Genomic DNA, 19,733 nt, shown 5'->3' on the forward strand with positions numbered 1-19,733 from the left:
ATGGACAAAGAGTCATCAGTTTTTATTTTTTTAATCTTGGCTACGCTGGGTCATTACTGTGGCACGTGGGCTCTCTGGTTGTAGTGCTTGTGCTCCAGAGGTTATGGGTCTAGTTGCACTGTGGCATATGGGATCTTAGTTCCCTGACCAGGGATGGAACCTATATCCTCTGCATTGGAAGATGGATTCTTAACCACTGGATGCCAGGAAAGTACCAAGAGTCATCATCTTTAAGAGGAGAGTTGGCTGTGGGAGGGACTGAGTGTCTGCAGAGAAGAGAAGGGGCCAGGCAAGAGCTGTGTCACAGAGATGGAAAAGGAAGGGGGTTTCTACTAAGGAGAGTGATCATGGGAGAGAGGTCAGGGAGCCAAGCAAGGCTTAGGAAAAAAGACTCCTCAGCTCAGCAAGTGCGATGGGGGAAGGAAGGCATGGTTGAGCAGGAAGTGGAGACAGCTGGTGGAAACAGCACAGTGGAAGAGTTGAAAACAAGAGGAAAATGGTGACCAGGACATGGGATACTATAAAACCTCACTCCTGGAGTTTCATTAAAGGTCAGTTGTCCAGTGTCCTCAAACGTGACTATGGATCAGCATCATTCCAGGACTTGTGGTGTCTCTGGGGCAGGAGACTCAGGGTGGGACCCAAGAATTGCATCGCTAAGTGCCTGGTGATGCTGACGCTGGTTTGTGGAAGGGAGAGCCTTGATCTAGTCCAGCCTCCACTCCCCCACCCCAGGTGGATGGTTAATGCCTGCCATATGGCACTGCTGTACAGGGGCAGTGCTCACCATGAAAAAAGTCAGGTCTGTTTTCAAACCAAAATGCTTGATTATATTCACCAACATGAGAAAGAGTTTCAACTTAACTCAGTCTTCAAATTAACTCAGACTTTCTAAGAAGCTCTCAAGGAACGGGAAGGGCCATGGAGGAGAAAGTCAAGCCATGCAATCTGCATTGATGAAATTTTCATAAAGTGTATTCATCCATGTTGTTGAATGTAAATATAACATTCCATTCTAAGAATATACCATAATGTATTTTTCCTATTCTGTAGATAGGTCATGAGGTTTACATAGCTTCCATTTTGCTGGATAATGTCTTCTAAGGTGATTGTACCAATTTGCACCCACCACTGGCAATGTAGGAGGTTCCTCCTGTTGCTCTATATCCTTATCAACACTTAGTGTAGTTGCTCTTTCATATGAACCTGATCTGTTGGGTGACAGTCTCATTATTTCACTGTGGTTCTAAGGGAAATATTAACGCAACTGTGTACTTTCTCATGTCTATTGGTTGTTCTTTTGTTAAATGCCTATTCAAATCTCTTGCGCCTTTTTGTACCGGATTATATGATTTTTTCTTAATGAACTCTTAGGAGTTATTTTTATATTCTATATATGAGCCCTTTGCCAGTCACATGTACTGTGAATATCTTCCACTCAGTAGCTTATTTTTACTTTCTCCATGGTGTCTTTAATAAATAAGGGTTCTTGATTTTTTTGATCAGAATTTTTCATTGACCTACAACATGTATACAGAAAAGTACACAAATCATAACTGTTCAGCTTAGTAAATTATCAAAAAGTGAACACATTCTTGCAACCAGCACCTTGACCAAGAAACAGAATTTCCAGAACTCCAGAAGTCTCCTCCTCTCCACCGTAGCCAACCATTGTCCTATCTTCTAACACCAAAGGATTCGTTTTGCCATGAGTTTTCTTAAGGGTAGTGCTTTTTATGTCTGGATAAAGAAGATCATTGCTATCCTGCTATTTGTGGTTTTGCCTCTTTTCTTTGAATCCACAGTCCTCTTGGAGTTGTTCTGCACATTGCACGATTTTCATATATATGTTGTCTCAGCATTAGTTACCCACTCCAGTGTTCTTGCCTGGAGAATCCCAGGGACGGGGGAGCCTGGTGGGCTGCCGTCTATGGGGTCGCAGAGTCGGACACGACTGAAGCGACTTAGCAGCAGCAGCAGCAGCATTAGTTATTGAAAATACTATTCCCTCTCCAATGATCTGCTGCTGCTGCTAAGTCACTTCAGTCGTGTTCGACTCTGTGCGACCCCATAGATGGCAGCCCACCGGAGTCCCCCATCCCTGGGATTCTCCAGGCAAGAACACTGGAGTGGGTTGCCATTTCCTTCTCCAGTGCATGAAAGTGAAAAGTGAAAGTGAAGTCGCCCTGTCGTGTCCGACTCTTAGCGACCTCATGGACTGTAGCCTACCAGGCTCCTCCATCCATGGGATTTCCCAGGCAAGAGTACTGGAGTGGGGTGTCATTGCCTTCTCCAATGCATGAAAGTGAAAGTGAAGTTGCTCAGTCGTGTCTGACGCCTCGTGACCCATGGACTGCAGCCCACCAGGCTCCTCCATCCATGGGATTTTCCAGGCAAGAGTACTGCAGAGGGGTGCCATTGCCTTCTCTGCCAATGATCTGCAGTGGTATCTAAAGTCAAGTGTCTGTAAGTGTGTGTGTGTTTCTGGAGTCTCCACTCTGTTCCATTTATTCATTTGTCCATTTTTATACTGGTACTTCACTTTTTCTTTTTAAAAATTTTTGACCGTACCACATGGCACATGGGATCTTAGTTCCCCCATCAGGGATCAAACCTGAAGGCCCTGCATTGCAAGACCAGAATCCTAACCACCAGAGTCCTAGTACTTCACTTCTGAATTACCGTATTTTTCTAGCAAATCCTGATATCTGGTAGAACAAATCCTCCCACACTTTTTTCCTTCAAGAAGAACTGTTACTGGAACTTTGAATTTCCTAATAATCTCTTTGTCAAGTTCCACAAGAAAACCAAATGGGATTTTGATTATAATTGCATTGAGTCTAAAGTTTAATATGGAGTAATTAATATCTTTGGGCTTCCCTGGTGGCTCAGACAGTAAAGAATCTGCCTGCAGTGTGGGAGATCCAGGTTTTATCTCTGAGTTGGGAAGATTCCCTAGAGAAGGGAATGGCAACCCACTCCAGTATTCTTGCCTAGAAAATTCCATGGACAGAGGAGCCTGCTGGGCTGCAGTCCACGGGATCTCAAAGAGTCAGACATAGCTGAGCAACTAACACGCACAGTTCAGTTCAGGTCAGTCGCTCAGTCGTGTCTGACTCTTCGTGACCCCATGAATCGCAGCACGCCAGGCCTCCCTGTCCATCACCAACTCCTGGAGTCTACCCAAACTCATGTCCATAGAGTCGGTGATGCCATCCAACCATCTCATCCTCTGTTGTCCCCTTCTCCTCCTGCCCTCAATCTTTCCCAGCCTCAGGGACTCATTTCAAATGAGTCAGCTCTTTGCATCAGGTGCCTAAAGTATTGGAGTTTCAGCTTCAGCATCAGTCCTTCCAATGAATATTCAGGACTGATTTCCTTTAGGATGGACTGGTTAGATCTCCTTGCAGTCCAAGGGACTCTCAAGAGTCTTCTCCAACACCACAGTTCAAAAGCATCAATTCTTCGGCACTCAGCTTTCTTTATAGTCCAACTCTCACATCCATACATGGCCACTGGAAAAACCATAGCCTTGACTAGATGGACCTTTGTTGGCAAAGTAAACACACAAACACACAATTAATATCTTTATAATATTGAATCTTCCAAATCAGGAAAATTATTTTTCCTTTACTTAGGTCTTCTTTCATTTCTCTCAGTACTTCACAGCTTTCTTTATAGAAGACATTCGGATATTTTGTTAAATTTATTTCTATGTACCTATTCCTAAATATTTTTAAAAAATATTTATTTATTCGGCTGTGCCAGATTTTAGTTGCAGCATGTGCATCTTCAATCTTCTTAAACCTGAAAAACCCACATCAGTGTTCTGGAGCCAAGACATGAATGCCTAGTTGACTTCACTAGACTATTTTCTTTCTAACTCTTATAGGGCTTCAGTTCAGTTCAGTTCAGTCACTCAGTCATGTCCGACTCTTTGCGACCCCATGAATCGCAGCACACCAGGCCTCTCTGTCCATCACCAACTCCCAGAGTTCACTCAGACTCATGTCTATAGAGTCAGTGATGCCATCCAGCCATCTCGTCCTCTGTTGTCCCCTTCTCCTCCTGCCCTCAATCCCTCCCAGCATCAGAGTCTTTTCCAATGAGTCAACTCTTTGCATGAGGTGGCCAAAGTACTGGAGTTTCAGCTTCAGCATCATTCCTTCCAAAGAAATCCCAGGGCTGATCTCCTTCAGAATGGACTGGTTGGATCTCCTTGCAGTCCAAGGGACTCTCAAGAGTCTTCTCCAACACCACAGTTCAAAAGCATCAATTCTTCTGTGCTCAGCCTTCTTCACAGTCCAACTCTCACATCCATACATGACCACAGGAAAGAACCATAGCCTTGACTGGACGGACCTTAGTTGGCAAAGTAATGTCTCTGCTTTTGAATATGGTATCTAGGTTGGTCATAACTTTTCTTCCAAGGAGTAAGCGTTTTTTAGTTTCATGGCTGCAGTCACCACCTGCAGTGATTTTGGAGCCCCCAAAATAAAGTCTGACACTGTTTCCACTGTTTCCCCATCTATTTCCCATGAAGTGATGGTCTTAGTCCTACTAAAAACATAAAATTGTTCACAGAAGAAGGAGAAAGGCCAGTAATTTGGAAGATTTTCTCAAAAATCAGGTTGGGAAGGGTGACAAAATGGAGCACTCAGGAGAACTTGGGGATGGAGTGTTAGCCTTGGGCTGCTGGGCCGATCAATGGCCAAGATGACCTTCACTGCTCTGGGACCAAGGGAGGCAGAGTTGTTGGTCCCATTCAAGCTTGGGGGTGCGAGTCCCTGAACACAGCTCTGGAGCCTCCTGAATACACAGATAGTTTCCAACGGCCCAGGATCCTTGACACCTGCCCTGCCCTCCCTTATGGGCAACACCTCATAGCTTTGAATTCACCCTCCCAGGCTTTATCAACTTTCTCTCCAAAGAACGACTGGAGCTACAGAGGGCAAGGCAGGCCCTGGGGACAGAGAGACACAGTAGCAGGCACCAAGCAAACGGACGTATTTTATCTGGAAATTGTCCAGCCACTGGTCAAACACTGTACTCATTATCTGAAAACCAGGGCACAGGGAAGTGGGTCCAAAGAGGGTGATGGCTCTACTATTTCTGCCCTTTGGCTTTGGGACGACCGGGCATTACAGGCTATGTGGTGCTCTATAGAAAGGGGACACGGGAAAGGGGATAAGGGCTCAAGGGAGGGTGAAGAGCTCTGGCCCTGGGCTGTTTTAATGTCTCAGGGGTAAAGGAGATCCAGAGGACAAGGAATTAAACAGCCCTGCTTCCCACGGTGATACTGGGAGCACACGGCCCGGTACAGGGGTCTAGGTGCTGGGAGGGGGAACCCCGGGCAGGCTGCTGGCAGACCCTTCCTCATGCTGCAGTTCCCTCAGGAGAGAAAGGCCAGCAGTCAGCCCTGAGGAGGGGGCCTCTCCCTCACACTGGCCATTCCACTCTACCTGGAGCCTGGAATAAGAAAAGACTGGCTGTCAGAGCAGTGATCTTTCATGGGCCCTGACCTGAGCCATCAGTTGAAAGCACAGGAAAATAAAAAGGTCAGCTTATGACCCAATTAATCTGGGAGGGGAAAAGCAAAAATAAAAAGTGGGAATTCCCTGGCAGTCCAGTGGTTAGAACTCAGTGCTTTCAGTGCTGTGGGCCGGGGTTCAATTCCTGGCTGGGAAACTAGGATTCCACAAGCCATGTGGTATGACAGACCCAAAAAAAGCGGTGTGTATGTGTTCATTTGTGCTCATACTTAAGAGCACAGAAAATAGCCATGAAATCCCACCAGTAATAACTAAAATACTCTCATTCTATCTGCTCAGTCAAAAACCCCAAATCTCTTATGGTAAGATTGCAACTATTAGCAAACCTACCAGGAGAGGTTTGGGGAAATCGGTGAGCCCATCCAATGTCCTGACCCACCAGATCCTGTTAGGATCTCTGATCCTCCTTCCCTGCCCTCAGCTAAAGTCCCTGGTCCTCCCAGTCCTCATTCCCTGAGACCCAAACTCCCACCACCACCCTAAGTTTCTCCCAGCTCAGACCATTGTGGGTTGGCATGCCCCAGTCCTGCAACCACTGGTCAGGGCCCAGAGGCCCCAGGGGCATCAGGCCGGCCTCCAGACAATGCCTTCCTCTCAGAAGGCCCTGTCCAGATGCTACCTGATGCTTTCAAAGACATCTTTTACCTGTGAGCGGAACACCATTCATTAATATGCCTGACAGATACAGGTGTTTGGTTTTTCCCATTTAAGAGGTTTTTAAGATACTAAATAGTTTAAAATATTAAGATTAAATTTAAATAAATATTAAAATCTAAAAAACTCATTTCACAGAAGCATAACATACATAATCCAGCTCATCCACTCATACAAGCATAGATTAAACACCCACCCTGGCCTTCCAGGTGGCGCTAGTGGTAAAGAATCTGCCTGCCAATGCAGGAGACCTAAGAGATGCAGTTTCCATCCCTGGATCAGGAAGATCCCCTGGAGGAGAGCATGGCAACCCACTCCAGTATTCTCGCCTGGAGAGTCCCACAGGCAGAGAAGCCTGGCCAGCTGCAGTCCATGGAGTCACAAAGAGTCGGACACGACTGAAGAGACTTAGCACACACACATGTGACCCAGGAAAGACAGTTAAGGTGGACACAGTCCCAGCCTTCATGGAGAAAGCTTAGGCACCCAACACATCAGGAGGTAGTAAGAAAACTCTCATGGAATTTGAATCACCACCTCACTGCTGCTCTACTCGGGGTCCCCATGGAAGGCAGCTGGAGCTGTATACCCACCCAGTGGAACGCGACTTAACCAGCTGTCTTTGCCCCTCTGCAGGCCCTGCCATCCCAGTGGGCGTGGACGTGCAGGTGGAGAGCCTGGACAGCATCTCCGAGGTGGACATGGTACGCGGGGCCCTTGGTGGGCAGCTCTGGTGTGGGATGCCAGGGCTGCTGTCCTGCGGCAGCCTGCGGTGGGTGGGGCCACGCTGGTACTGGCTGTGCCTGGGGGCGGGGCCACAGCTGGAGGGGATAAAACTGGCACTTGGAGGTTGACCCAGGTGCAGGGAAATCTACAGCCGGGGTTCTCTAGCTTCATGGGTCAAAATAACTTGAGAGGGTGCTCTGTCGCTCAGTCGTGTCTGATTCTTTGTGACCCTCTGGACTGTAGCCCATCAGACTCCTCATGGAATTCTCCAGGCAGGAATACTGGAGTGGGTTGCCATTTCCTTCTCCTGGGGATCTTCCCGACCCAGGGATTGAACCCCAGACTCTTGCCTCTCCTACACTGGCAGGCAGGTTCTTGCCCAACTTGCGCTGTCTGGGAAGCCCCGGCCTGGGAGGGGATGTTGATTAAATGCAGATCCTAGGCCCCGTGCCAGACTTGCAGATTCAGTCTCTGGGAGTGAGAGCCAGCACTTTTTGTTCTGAAGACACCCCTCAAGTAATGTGAGTGGTCAGACGAGCCACACTTGGAGGAGCACAGGAAGTGGGCGTGTTCACCTGGAAGTCCTGCAGGTCTCTGATCACCAGTGCCCGCCTCTCACTCTACGGTGGTGTCCAGCAGGATTGGGGGGGTCACCAGAGCCTTTTTGAAGAAGTCTCATTTCAGCTGAGACCTGATAGCTGTGGAGAGGGCACAGCAAGAGCTTATCCGAGGTCTCTGAGGCAGAAGAAACCGGGAGTTTGCAAATAGAAAGACAAAAGAGGGAAGTGAAAGATTAAAGAAATGGGCTGGTTGGTGCTCACCTCTACGGGACCGGCCTGCAGGACAGGCAGGAGGGGTCTGGGTGTAACTGATAGAGCAGAAATGGGCATCCACTCTGAGCCCAACATCACAGGCATCTTTCCAGCCTTCCTCCACCTACTCCCAGAAGACTCATCTGCGTTTATATCTTAGCTCTGACTGCAGCGTAAGGGCTTCACTCTTAGTTTAAGACACAACCACAGAGACACTTGGTAACAGAATAAGGTTTCAGGCTGAAATTATACTGCTGCCTATCTCTTCATCCATTCATTCCCTTCATTTTTCCCATCCTGCAAATATTTATTGAGCATCCACTTCTCTGCTCTTCCAGGCACTAAACTAGGGTCTGGAGATTCAGTGGTAGGCAGGACACAATTCTGCCTTCAAAGATCTTACAAGTCTGAGAAATCCTCCTAAATGGGACACTTGACTGTCCAGGTTTCTGGAAGTGTCTACTGAGTTGAGCTGAATGGTTAGCCAATAGGTAAGGAGCTGTGTGTGCACAGATATTGGTGAGTGCGCAGGGCTTTGGGGAAATCCTGCCTTGCTGGCTCCATGCCAGCCAGAGGGCATCACAGCTGCCATTTTTCCTTTGCAATGCCTGAAGGAGGAGCTGTGCAGTCTCCTGGGCTCCAATCTCACAAGGCATGAGGAGGAGTCATTCTCTTTCCTGTGGCAGTGGTGGCTGTGGTCCGGTAGGACAGCAGACTGTCACCCAGACCCTGGAGGCTGAGCCTGAGGCATCCATCATGGCGGTGGAAGGGACGGTCAGGAAGGGAGTTTTGTAAGGCGTCTCTGTCTGGTCTTACCCCTGCTCCATAGGACTTCACCATGACCTTGTACCTGCGGCATTACTGGAAGGATGAGCGGCTGGCTTTCCCCAGCGCCAGCAACAAGAGCATGACCTTCGACGGCCGGCTGGTGAAGAAGATCTGGGTCCCTGATGTGTTCTTTGTTCACTCCAAAAGGTCGTTCATCCATGACACCACCACAGACAACATCATGCTGAGAGTGTTCCCTGATGGGCAGGTGCTGTATAGCATGAGGTAACTGTCCCCGGGGTCATGGTCTCTGTCTAGAGTCATTCTAATACGTGTGGACAATGCCAGGGAAAGTGGTGGCTTTACCACTGTATCGTCAGAGCTAAACTGTGCTTTTCATGATAGGTGAGGAAACGGTATTTGTGGAATGAATTAGCTATTCAATTTCGAGTTAAAAAACCACCACAAAGAAAAAAATAACCCTCTGTTAAAAAAAATGTGTGGTCTGTCCATTTGGCCCTGGAGAGTTTGCCCCTGTGGTTGGGTCTATGGAATACATGGGAAGGTCTGAACCTTCTGATAACAGAACTCTCTAAAGATGAAATGGCCACCATAGTAGGTGGTAACTTCCCCATCACTGGGGATCTTAAGCTTGGGTTAGGAAACTAATTGAGCCTGAATGAATTGAAGGAGACAATGACCTTCTTTACACCCTCCACCTCTAACAGCCTATGATTCTATCAAACATATTATCAATGTTTATTAATAATAAACATTAGAAAAATAGCAATAGCTACTGCTTAATAGGTGCTACCGTAGAATGTCTTCTGGGCTGACTTGAGTGATTACAGTCTTATCTCCCACCTTCCTGGCCTGCCTGTACAGTTTGCCAGAATCTGATGCTAATAACCTTGAGTGGGGGCTACAGAGGCATAACCTCCAGGCATCTCTGGGGAAGGTGGCTCTCTGGATAAGAACAATGCCCGGGGGAGGTGCCAGTGTGGGTCATTCACAACCAACACCCTCAGGAGCTGGCATCTGGGCAGAGCAAATACCACCATATACAGAAGACAAAACTCTAAAAGTTAACTTAGAGGGACTCAGTGGTTAAGACTCAGTGCCTCCAAAGCAGGGGACACAGGTTCAATCCCTGGCTGGGGAAATAAGGTCCAGTGTGCCACATGGTGCTCCGAAAAAAAAAAAAAAAAGTTAATTTAGAGACCTGGGTTTCCAAGCTTCTGGAAGGAGGCAGCTGCTCCTGGCCACGTCTATGTCCTCCTTACTATGGGTAGACAAGCGAGTCAGTAGGTCACTGAATGACCCGAATGTTTGTTTGGATTCTAGGATTACGGTCACTGCCATGTGCAACATGGATTTCAGCCACTTTCCCCTGGATTCTCAGACCTGTTCTTTGGAGCTGGAAAGCTGTAAGTATCTGTATTCGTAATGACAGATCTTTGCCTTCTTCCCTCCCTGTGCCATTTTAGTAACTCTGAGACTGAGTACCGCCTGCCAGAGATAAGACCTATTTACTCCCAGGACCTGTTGCTCCACCTTGCCTCAGAAGACAAGGAGTCAAATTAACTTCTTTTCCTCTCCCCAAAGATGCATATACAGATGAAGATCTGATGCTGTATTGGAAGAATGGGGACGAATCCCTGAAAACGGATGAAAAGATCTCCCTATCTCAGTTTCTGATTCAGAAATTCCACACCACTTCCAGACTGGCCTTCTACAGCAGCACAGGTAGCTAACTTCCGCCACAGTTGGGTTCACATGTGGAAGAAAACGCACTATAATTCTTCTTTGGCCCCCTTCCGATGAAAAGAATTTTTAAATTATTTTAATAATGCATAGTGCAACAAAAGAAAAATAGCACTTAAATGCAGAGGATTTAAAAGTTGCTGTCCACTGAAATCCCATGGCTGGAGGCACTTATTCTGAACAATTCAGCAAATATGCTTGCAGACATCCTGATTAATTATGCCATTTTACAAAATTATGTAATTTTACAAAATTGTTGTTGTTGTTTAGTCACTAAGTAATATCTGACTCTTTTGAGACCTCATGGACTGTAGCCTGCCTGCCTTCTCTGCCCTTGGGATTTCCCAGGCAAGGCTACTGGAGTGGGTTGACATTTCCTTCTCCAGACCATCGTTCCAACCCAGGGATAGAACTGGTGTCTCCTTCTTGGCAGGCGGATTCTCTACCACTGAGCCACCTGGAAAGCCCTTAGAAAAATTACAAAAGTGTAATTTTACAAAAGTCAGGTTTTACACACGATTCTATAAACTGATTCATCTGACTTAATGATATAGATGGATAGCTTCCCAGGGAAATGTATTTACAACCTATATTCAGAGATATAGATTCATTTCTCATGTGTAGTGTGACCTCTTCTTGGACCCTGGGTCCATATTTGAAGTTTTGAGAGTGTCCATTTGTGAGCTCTTCTCTGATCTCACCATCAGCCCTTGTAAATAGTTGCCTAACAAAGTACCACAAACTGGATGCTTGAAACAATAGGAATGTGTTCACTCCCAGTGCTGAGGCTGGAAGCTCTGCTGGAGGCTCTGGAGGCTCTGCTCCTCCTGAAGACTCTGGGAAGGAATCCTTCCCTGCCTCCTATCAGCTCCTGGTGGTTGTAGCATTACTTCAACCTCAGCCTTTATTGTTATGTGGCTCCCTGTGTCTCTGGTGTGTCTGTGGTATGTCTGACTCTTTGCAACCCCGTGGACTGTAGCACACCAGGCTCCTCTACCCATGGAATTCTCCAGGCAAGAATACTGGCATGGGTAGCCATTCCCTTCTCTAGGAGATCTTCCCAACCTGGGGACTGAACCCAGGCCTCCTGCATTGCAGGCAGAGCATTACCATCTGACCCACCAGGGAAGCCCGTGTTTTTGTGCATCTATGTTCAAACTCCCCTCTTCTCTAAGGACCCCTGCAATTGGGTTATGGGCCACCCTAACTCAAAGAGACCTCACCTTACACTGAAGACCTGATTTCTCAGTAAGGTCACATTCACAGGTGGTGGGAGTTAGGACTTCAATGTACCTTTATACAATATACAGCTCTGCAGTAGCCACAGGTCCATAGAGGACTTCTCACTTCCTTACCCTTCCTGTCCCAGTGCTGAGAAGCTCGGGCACAGGTGTGGGAAGATTTTGTGCTACTGTCTGCTCCTGCATGGCCACTCTCTCCCCGTTTACCTGCCCCCAGCCCCACCCTTCTGTCCACAACATACAACAGTGGAGAAGAGTGAGCCCCAGCCAAGGGTGTCAGGACAGGCCGTGCCAGCTTCCCTTTATGTCCATGGTGCTCACCTTCATCCCTCTCTTCTCTTCTGCTCTGATGTGTATTTGGCACACAATCTTCTTTTCCCATCTCTTCTTGGCAAGTTTAAATAAACTCCTTTCTAAAACCTTTTTTTTTGAAACAAATTATTTATTTTTTGGCTGCACCAAGCAGCATGAGGGATCAACCAGGGGTAGAACTTGTGCCCCCTGCAATGGAAGTGTGCAGTCTTAACCACTGGGCTGCCAGGGAAGCCCCTAAAGCCATTTTAAAGAATTTCTTTTTCATTATGTGCTGCTGTTTTGAGCGTTTTATATGAATTAACTACTGTCTACCCAATGAATCTATGGTGTAGATAATATTGATATTCTCCCCAGTTTATAGACCAGAAAACTGAGCCTCAGAGGGATTAGATTTTAGAAAGGAAGCTTATTGTACTAAGGCAACCAATCATGAACTTTTAACTTTCTGCTGAAGATGAATATGATGATGGGGAAAGAAGGGCTCCCAGGAAAGGAGTTTGTTTTTGCCTCTGTGATGGGATCTCACTGGCTTCTTTCTGTGTCCCGCAGGCTGGTACAACCGTCTGTACATCAACTTCACGTTGCGTCGCCACATCTTCTTCTTCTTGCTCCAAACCTACTTTCCCGCCACTCTGATGGTCATGCTGTCCTGGGTGTCCTTCTGGATCGACCGCAGAGCCGTGCCCGCCAGAGTCTCACTGGGTAAAAGCACTTGATAAGGTGTGGCAGGGTGGGTTTTTGTTTTTTATTTTTTTCAACCAGTAGAGAAGAAAAAATCACCATTTAGGGTTCTTAAGTGATGGTCTATCAGAGTCAGAGGAGCGAACTTTCCTCCTACTTCTTGCTTTCCAGTTCCACGCTGCCCTCAGTTTCCCAGACCACATGGTGAAAACCTGAGGGAGCTCAAACCACACCACCTCTGCTCAAATCATTTCAGAAAGAGAGTACTGTCAGAAAGTCCACTTTCTGGATGTGGACTTCCACCACTGGCAGTGTCAGAGCTCAGTACTTTGATAAATGAGGCAATTCGACAAATGCCCAAACTTACTCTGTAAATACAAAAACTTAGTTTGTTGGCTTTGTTTAGACACAGTTTGGGAGCAGGGCCCATGTTTCATGATTTCTTGGAAGGAGGGGGGCTGCATTCCCTGGAGTTGTGGCTTAGCCTTAGAAGCCCCTAAGTGTCAGAGTCAACACTTGCACCTCATCATTGTCAATTTGGACAAAATCAGGTTGGGCCCTGAGACATGAGAGGGTTTGACCAGCAAGGCACAATGAGGAAGAAACTGGTGTGACAAGCTTTCTGGACTCAGATGAAGGCAGATGTGTTCTTTTCTTGAGGTTTGGGAAGGTTCCTTGAGAGGAGTTCTTTAGCCCCTGCTTTTAAATTTTAATTAAATTAAATTAAATTAATTAGTTTTAAATTTAAATTCAATTAGTTACATTTTTATTAAATTTAAAAAAATTATTTTTTATTGATGTATAGTCGATTTTCACAGTGACTGTCTTGAATTCCACATCTGAGCAGATCCTCTGGGATGCACCATGGATCTTGGCAGTCACATCACAGAGACCCCCAGCTCCAAGGGGCTCAGAAAGGGGACATGCAGTGAGTGGCCCAGGAGGAGAATGGGGTGGCTGCTTTGGAGCAAACCCTCACACCTCTATGAGGTGGAAACCTGCCAGGGGCACTTCTGGTTGGATATAAGAGAGAGAGAGAATGTAAAATGGGGCCGCCATGTACGCTTGTCAGAGGCTGAACTAAAGCTGGACATTGCAGGGATCACCACGGTGCTGACCATGTCCACCATCATCACGGGCGTGAACGCCTCCATGCCCCGCGTGTCCTACATCAAGGCCGTGGACATCTACCTCTGGGTCAGCTTCGTGTTCGTGTTCCTCTCGGTGCTGGAGTACGCGGCCGTCAACTACCTGACCACCGTGCAGGAGCGGAAGGAGCGGAAGCTGCAGGAGAAGGCGAGAGAGGTTTCATTCATTTCTTTGTTGGAGTCCATGCTGCCGGTTGGATGAGGACAGTGGGAGGGAGAATGTTTGTGCAAAAGGAGGAGGATCCATTTCAGAATATTCTAGCTTCTATCACAAGGGATCCCAGGAAGTAGCTCGTCTTTGGACTAGACTTGGGTTCTTGGTCTCAGCTCTGCCACTTCTCTTGGGCCTCAGTTTCCTCATCCGTTTTAAAAAAGTAAAACGGAATCCTCACCCCACCTACCTCCCAGGGTTACTGTTAAGGGTTACAACACCCTTGCAATGATGTATGGGAAAGTTACTTTGAAATTGTGTGGTTCTAGATGCACGTAAAGTCTCACTGTCATTCCTGAACATGTCTAGGGAAAATGTCTCCATGGCCTTTGAGCAGACAAGAGGAAAGTTCTAAAATAAAAAACTCATATATTTGTCAGTTCTCTGGCCCATTGATCCTGAGACTTTAGCCTTTAGGTTCATTGGAAATACTGTGCTATCTACACAGCACTGCACTACACTAAAGTATACTATGAGATGGAATGCAAATGGGCAAATGGGCAAATGGACAAATGGGCAATGCACGTGGGCAGAGAGGGAAAGTCTATTCTATTCACACACAGACTCTTATTAATCATGTTAAGAAATAAAATGCCAACTTGTTACCAAATCCTTACTAATCATTGCACTAATAAAAATGATGTTCATCTGAAAGATGTAGAGATTAGGGGACTGAAAAATCCTACATTGATGCATGTCTAGATGTCTGGGAGCTCCTTTGCATAAGAGAGCTTTAAATTTTAGGCAAAGAGGATGTGTTGCATTTTCAAAAATAGTCTTTCAATTCCACAATATATCTGCTAAGTATTTTCAGGGTGTCTTTAAATATGCTAGAATGTTTAAGATACACATTCCAAGTTCTCCTCAGAAATTTTCTGCTTCAGCATTTGGGTATTTGTTCACATTTTCAATAATCTGTACGTTGATCATTATCCAATGCCTTTGATTCTACTTAAGCACTTGATTTATAATCTGTTAGGCTAAAGCTGAAACTCCAGTACTTTGGCCACCCCATGCGAAGAGTTGACTCATTGGAAAAGACTCTGATGCTGGGAGGGATTGGGGGCAGGAGGAGAAGGGGACGACAGAGGATGAGATGGCTGGATGGCATCACTGACTCTATAGACATGAGTCTGAGTGAACTCCGGGAGTTGGTGATGGACAGGGAGGCCTGGCGTGCTGATTCGTGGGGTCGCAAAGAGTCGGACACGACTGAGCAACTGAACTGAACTGAAATGAACTGAGGCTTTCCTTGTGGAGAGCTTTTCAAAAAAAATAGCAAAGGCTCCCTCTAACAAATATGGGCTTATGAACTATTAACCTCATATAACATGTTCTCAGGCAGATCATCAACCTATTACCATATGATAAGCCTGGTCTTGGGCAGTGATGATACAACGCTATCTAAGGAGCAAAGAGGAAGTCATCAGTGGACAGACCATTGGTCCCAAGTCTAGTTCCCTGTCTATGGGAACAGAAATCCGGGAAGTAAGGACTTGCTCTCCACTGTTGTCAAACATGTGATTGAAAGGTTGAGAAGGTGTAGTTAGTTGCTGGAGGCTAGACAGGTGGGGAGACATGAAATCTCTTTCTCACTGCTCCACAGAGAAATCACTATTCACGACTGTTAACATGGCCCCCAGGGGAGCTGAGGTTCCCAAAGAGGCCTGGATTCACCTTCTCAGCCTACTATAGATGAAGATTCCAGGCATACCCCATACCTATGGATTAAGATTCTCTGGAGCTGGCACCCTGGAATTGGCATTGCTGACAATTTCCCGAGCAATTCTGATGCCCACTAAAGTCTGGCTTCTGCTCTGCAGACGGCAAGTCTAACCAGAGCCTGCTAGATTCACCCAGGTTCAAAAGGGGGCTCTATGCTACTTTGGGTTGAAGCTGGAAGGCAAAGCGTGGAGGCACGGGGTCTGCTCCACTATATGTGCTCAAATTCTTCGGCTGATTGTCCAGACCTGCCCAATGTGCCAAGAGCCGCTTAATTTTTCTTAGAAATGAGCTGATGTGGGAAATAGAGATTTTCCATAATCTTGAGCATCACCTGATTCTAACTCAAAATCTTAAAAGTCTGTGTTTGTTTTAGCAGACAGAATTTCAGCTTAGAGCATGGAAAAGGAGTAAAGACCTGTGTCTTAAAAAAAGAAGTCCCCAGTGATAAAACAATGTCTCATAATGTTACCAAGTTTGGGTGTGATTATATCTAAATGCAAAGAATTGAATAGATGACCTCTTATTAACCCTTATCCTTAAAATCTGTTAATTAATCTAGGAATGTATTAGTGTGCTACTTAATTATTATTGCTGATGGGACAAGACATAGAAATTATAATGAAACAATCATGCCTGATTAAAAAAATAGCTCTCCAAACTACAGATTTCTTCAAGTGTAAAAATAATTCAAGTAATTTTGATTTTTCTCATCTATTTTTGTATCCTAATGCCTCTTGGTATCCATCTGTATATTTCAAAATCCATGACAGTAAGAGACAGGGTGTAAAATGTTATTATTTTACTTTCCCAGATGGAAAAGGCACACTGAGAGCAGAGTTTGAAACATATTACAACCAACAGACTGAGAATAAACCCATGGTCAGTTGGCTAGCATCATACCTTTTTCCAGCATCAATCAAACACAAATCCTTTTTTACTAGGGTATGTGAATCCTTGTTTAAATGTTTAATAATCTGTACATAGATTATTATCAAATACCTTTGGATTGTATTTAAATACTTTTGGACTTTATACAGGAAAGTATTCTTTCCTGTATAGAGTCATTCAAAATACGGCAAAGCCTTCATTCAACAAATATGGGCTCATGAGCCAAACGTTAACTGGTGCCAACTTTGCTGAGGAGGAGTTAAGTAGGAGGAGTTAAGTAAAACCATTTCCCTCCCTCCACCTTATAATTTCTCTGAACATTTTCATACTTGCAGAAGTGGTTGGAAAAATAGGATAATGTACATCCATACACCCTGCCCCTCCATCCAACATTGTTGACATTTTGCCATTTTTGTGTGAACTTTTTCTCATATAAACATATCTTTTGGTCAGTGCAGTTGAACCATTTAAAAGTACAGGGCAAAGGGCGGGTGGGAGAGGGGATAAATTAAGAGTTTGGGATGAACAGATATACACTACTGTATATAAAATAGATAAACAAAGACGTACTGTATAGCACAGGGAACTGTATTCAATAGCTTGTTATAACCTAGAATGGAAAAGACTCTGAAAAAGGTCTCATATATATCTATATCTATCTGCATATGCATGCTGCTGCTGATCTGCATATGCATACTTATATATATAAAACTGAATCACTTTGTTCTATACCTGAAACTATACATTGTAAATCAATTATACTTAGAGGATTATCCAAGAAAAAATAAAATAAAACAATAAAAATACAATACAGGCAGGCACTGTGACCCTTGAACCTTAAATGTAACCCTTTAAAATAAGGACAGTCTCCTACCTAATCATCTTTGTAGTTATACACAGAGGTGGGGGCCCCTGGCTGGAACCAGAATATGTGGATTTGAAGTCCTAATTCTGATACCAGCTGTCTGATCCCAGGAGAGTTGTATAGCTTCTCTTGTTCTTAGTTTTCGCTTCTGTAACTGAGGGCATTTGGACTAGATAAGTGGTTCTTGGTAGAATAACCTGAGAGCCTTAAATCAATTAGTCTAGAGTGGAGCCTAGGTGTGCCCAGTTTAAAGCACTCCCAAGGTGATTCCAATATGCAGCTAGGGTAGAGAGTCATTGGACAAAGTAATCTCTGGAGATGTTGCTAGTTCTGCTTTCTGTGGTTCCGAATAGCTGTGGGCTAGTACTTTGGCCACCTCATGCGAACAGTTGACTCATTGGAAAAAACTCTGATGCTGGGAGGGATTGGGGGCAGGAGGAGAAGGGGACGACAGAGGATGAGATGGCTGGATGGCGTCACTGACTCAATGGACGTGAGTCTGAATGAACTCCGGGAGTTGGTGATGGACAGGGAGGCCTGGCGTGCTGCAATTCATGGGGTCACAAAGAGTCGGACATGACTGAGAGACTGAACTGAACTGAACTGATATTCTCAGCCAGGCCCCTTCATCTGGATCTCTTCCAGGTCTAAACGTGCCTGACATCTCCCCCTGTGTTTGTTGCCTGCAGTTCCCATGCATGTGTGGAATGCTTCACTCAAGAACCATGATGCTAGATGGAAGTTACAGTGAGTCCGAGGCCAACAGCCTAGCTGGGTACCCGAGAAGCCATATTCTGCCAGAAGAAGAAAGACAAGACAAAATAGTGGTCCACCTAGCCCTGAGCAATGAATCCAGCTCCTCCAGGAAGAAGGGGCTTCTGAAGGGCCAGGTGGGTCTTCGCATCTTCCAGAACACCCACGCCATCGACAAATACTCCCGGTTGATATTCCCAGCTTCCTACATATTTTTCAACTTGATTTATTGGTCAGTGTTTGCCTAGGGACTCCGAGGCTGTGCCTGGCGAAGGTAACTTCTAAACCCTTGGACTGTCCTGCCTGATATGGACATCTATGGGGTCTGGCCAGCTGTCCACACATGGACCTGCTGACCATGTCCCCTCACAGACAGAGCAGCAGCTCCTGGACCACCTTGAGCAGAATCCTGGCCCCTGGAGGACCCCAGGAGCCCTCCAGCTGCCCTTCCCCAGACCTCGTGGGCTTGCTCGTCATTCTTGCTGTGCTGTGTCCCACTTCTTTCCTCTCTGGAACTGTCTTCTTCTGTTCTTGTGTGTGAACAGTTTCATGAGGGCCCCCTTCCAATAAAGAAAAGGCTCAAATGCCTTCCAGATAAAGATTCGGAGACCCTTATTAGGCCTAGGATTCTGTTATAGAGGAAAGGGGAAAATGAAAGGCAAGCTTAGGGGCTTTCTTGACAGGAGACAGGAAAAGAGGATTCAAAATGGAAATGAAAAAATCTGTAAACTCTACACCTGGATTAAGTGCCTATCTAGGAAAGAAGAAAAAGGAAAACTCAGATCCCAGACAAGAAATGATTTGACCTGAGTGAGTCTGGCAACTCCCATAATTTTGCAGTATTAAGGAACATCATTCTTTCATCCATCCATTCAGCCACTCATTAAGTATTGAATACCTAGCCTGTGCCAACGCTTATTTTTCTCAGCAATATGTGACAATATACACTGAATATTGCCTACCAGGGAGACACTGCCCAAACTCATCAGGATGCAGAGTTTTTTGAGGGGGCTGGCCATCTGGACACAGCTGACTCCCTATATGGTTGACCTTATAGGTTCTCCCATTCCTCCAGAGGCTGAGTTGATAACCCTCGGCCCAAGACCCCATCATAAATCAAACTGTTAGCCTAGACCATCTGGCATGGCTATAGGCCCCCAGGTGAACAAAGACCCTCCTATCAGGTAGGACAATTCAGGGGTCTAGAAGTTACCTCCCAAGAGCTGGAGGCCAAGGCCCAAATCTGTCTTTTGGTAATCCTGTACTACACAATAATCCTTGTCAATTCCTCATTGTTAATGTGAATAACTCTGCTTCCAGTCATTAGAAGATTCATATAACAGACATTTAAAAACATCCCTACAGTAGATATTGGGCTCTCCTGGTGGCTCAAATGGTAAAGACTCTGCTTGCAATGCAGGAGACCTGGGTTTTATCCCTGGGTTGGAAAGATTCCCTGGAGAAGGGAATGGCAACCCACTCTAGTATTCTTGCCTGGAGAATTCCGTGGACAGAGGAGCTTGATGGGCTACAGTCCATGGGGTCGCAAAGAATTGGACACAACAGAGTGTCTAACACTTTCACTTTTTTTCACTACACTAGACATAGTGGGGTTCAAAGTAAGAAGAAG

The 19,733-nt window shown here is 45.9% G+C and overlaps 1 protein-coding gene across 1 annotated transcript in view; it reads left to right on the top strand.

Moving 5' to 3' along the window:
• The window catches only part of GABRR2 (gamma-aminobutyric acid type A receptor subunit rho2), a 40,307-nt gene extending 21,956 nt beyond the window's left edge, over positions 1-18,351 (top strand). The window contains exons 3-9 of the mRNA XM_052645815.1: positions 6,843-6,910; positions 8,574-8,797; positions 9,857-9,939; positions 10,118-10,258; positions 12,382-12,534; positions 13,613-13,809; positions 18,040-18,351. Of these exons, the coding sequence (XP_052501775.1) occupies positions 6,843-6,910; positions 8,574-8,797; positions 9,857-9,939; positions 10,118-10,258; positions 12,382-12,534; positions 13,613-13,809; positions 18,040-18,351 (1,178 nt within the window). The remainder of the gene's footprint in view (positions 1-6,842; positions 6,911-8,573; positions 8,798-9,856; positions 9,940-10,117; positions 10,259-12,381; positions 12,535-13,612; positions 13,810-18,039) is intronic.
• Positions 18,352-19,733: the final 1,382 nt, after the last annotated feature.

This window comes from Budorcas taxicolor, chromosome 9 (assembly GCF_023091745.1).
Source record: "Budorcas taxicolor isolate Tak-1 chromosome 9, Takin1.1, whole genome shotgun sequence".
NCBI lineage: Eukaryota > Metazoa > Chordata > Mammalia > Artiodactyla > Bovidae > Budorcas > Budorcas taxicolor.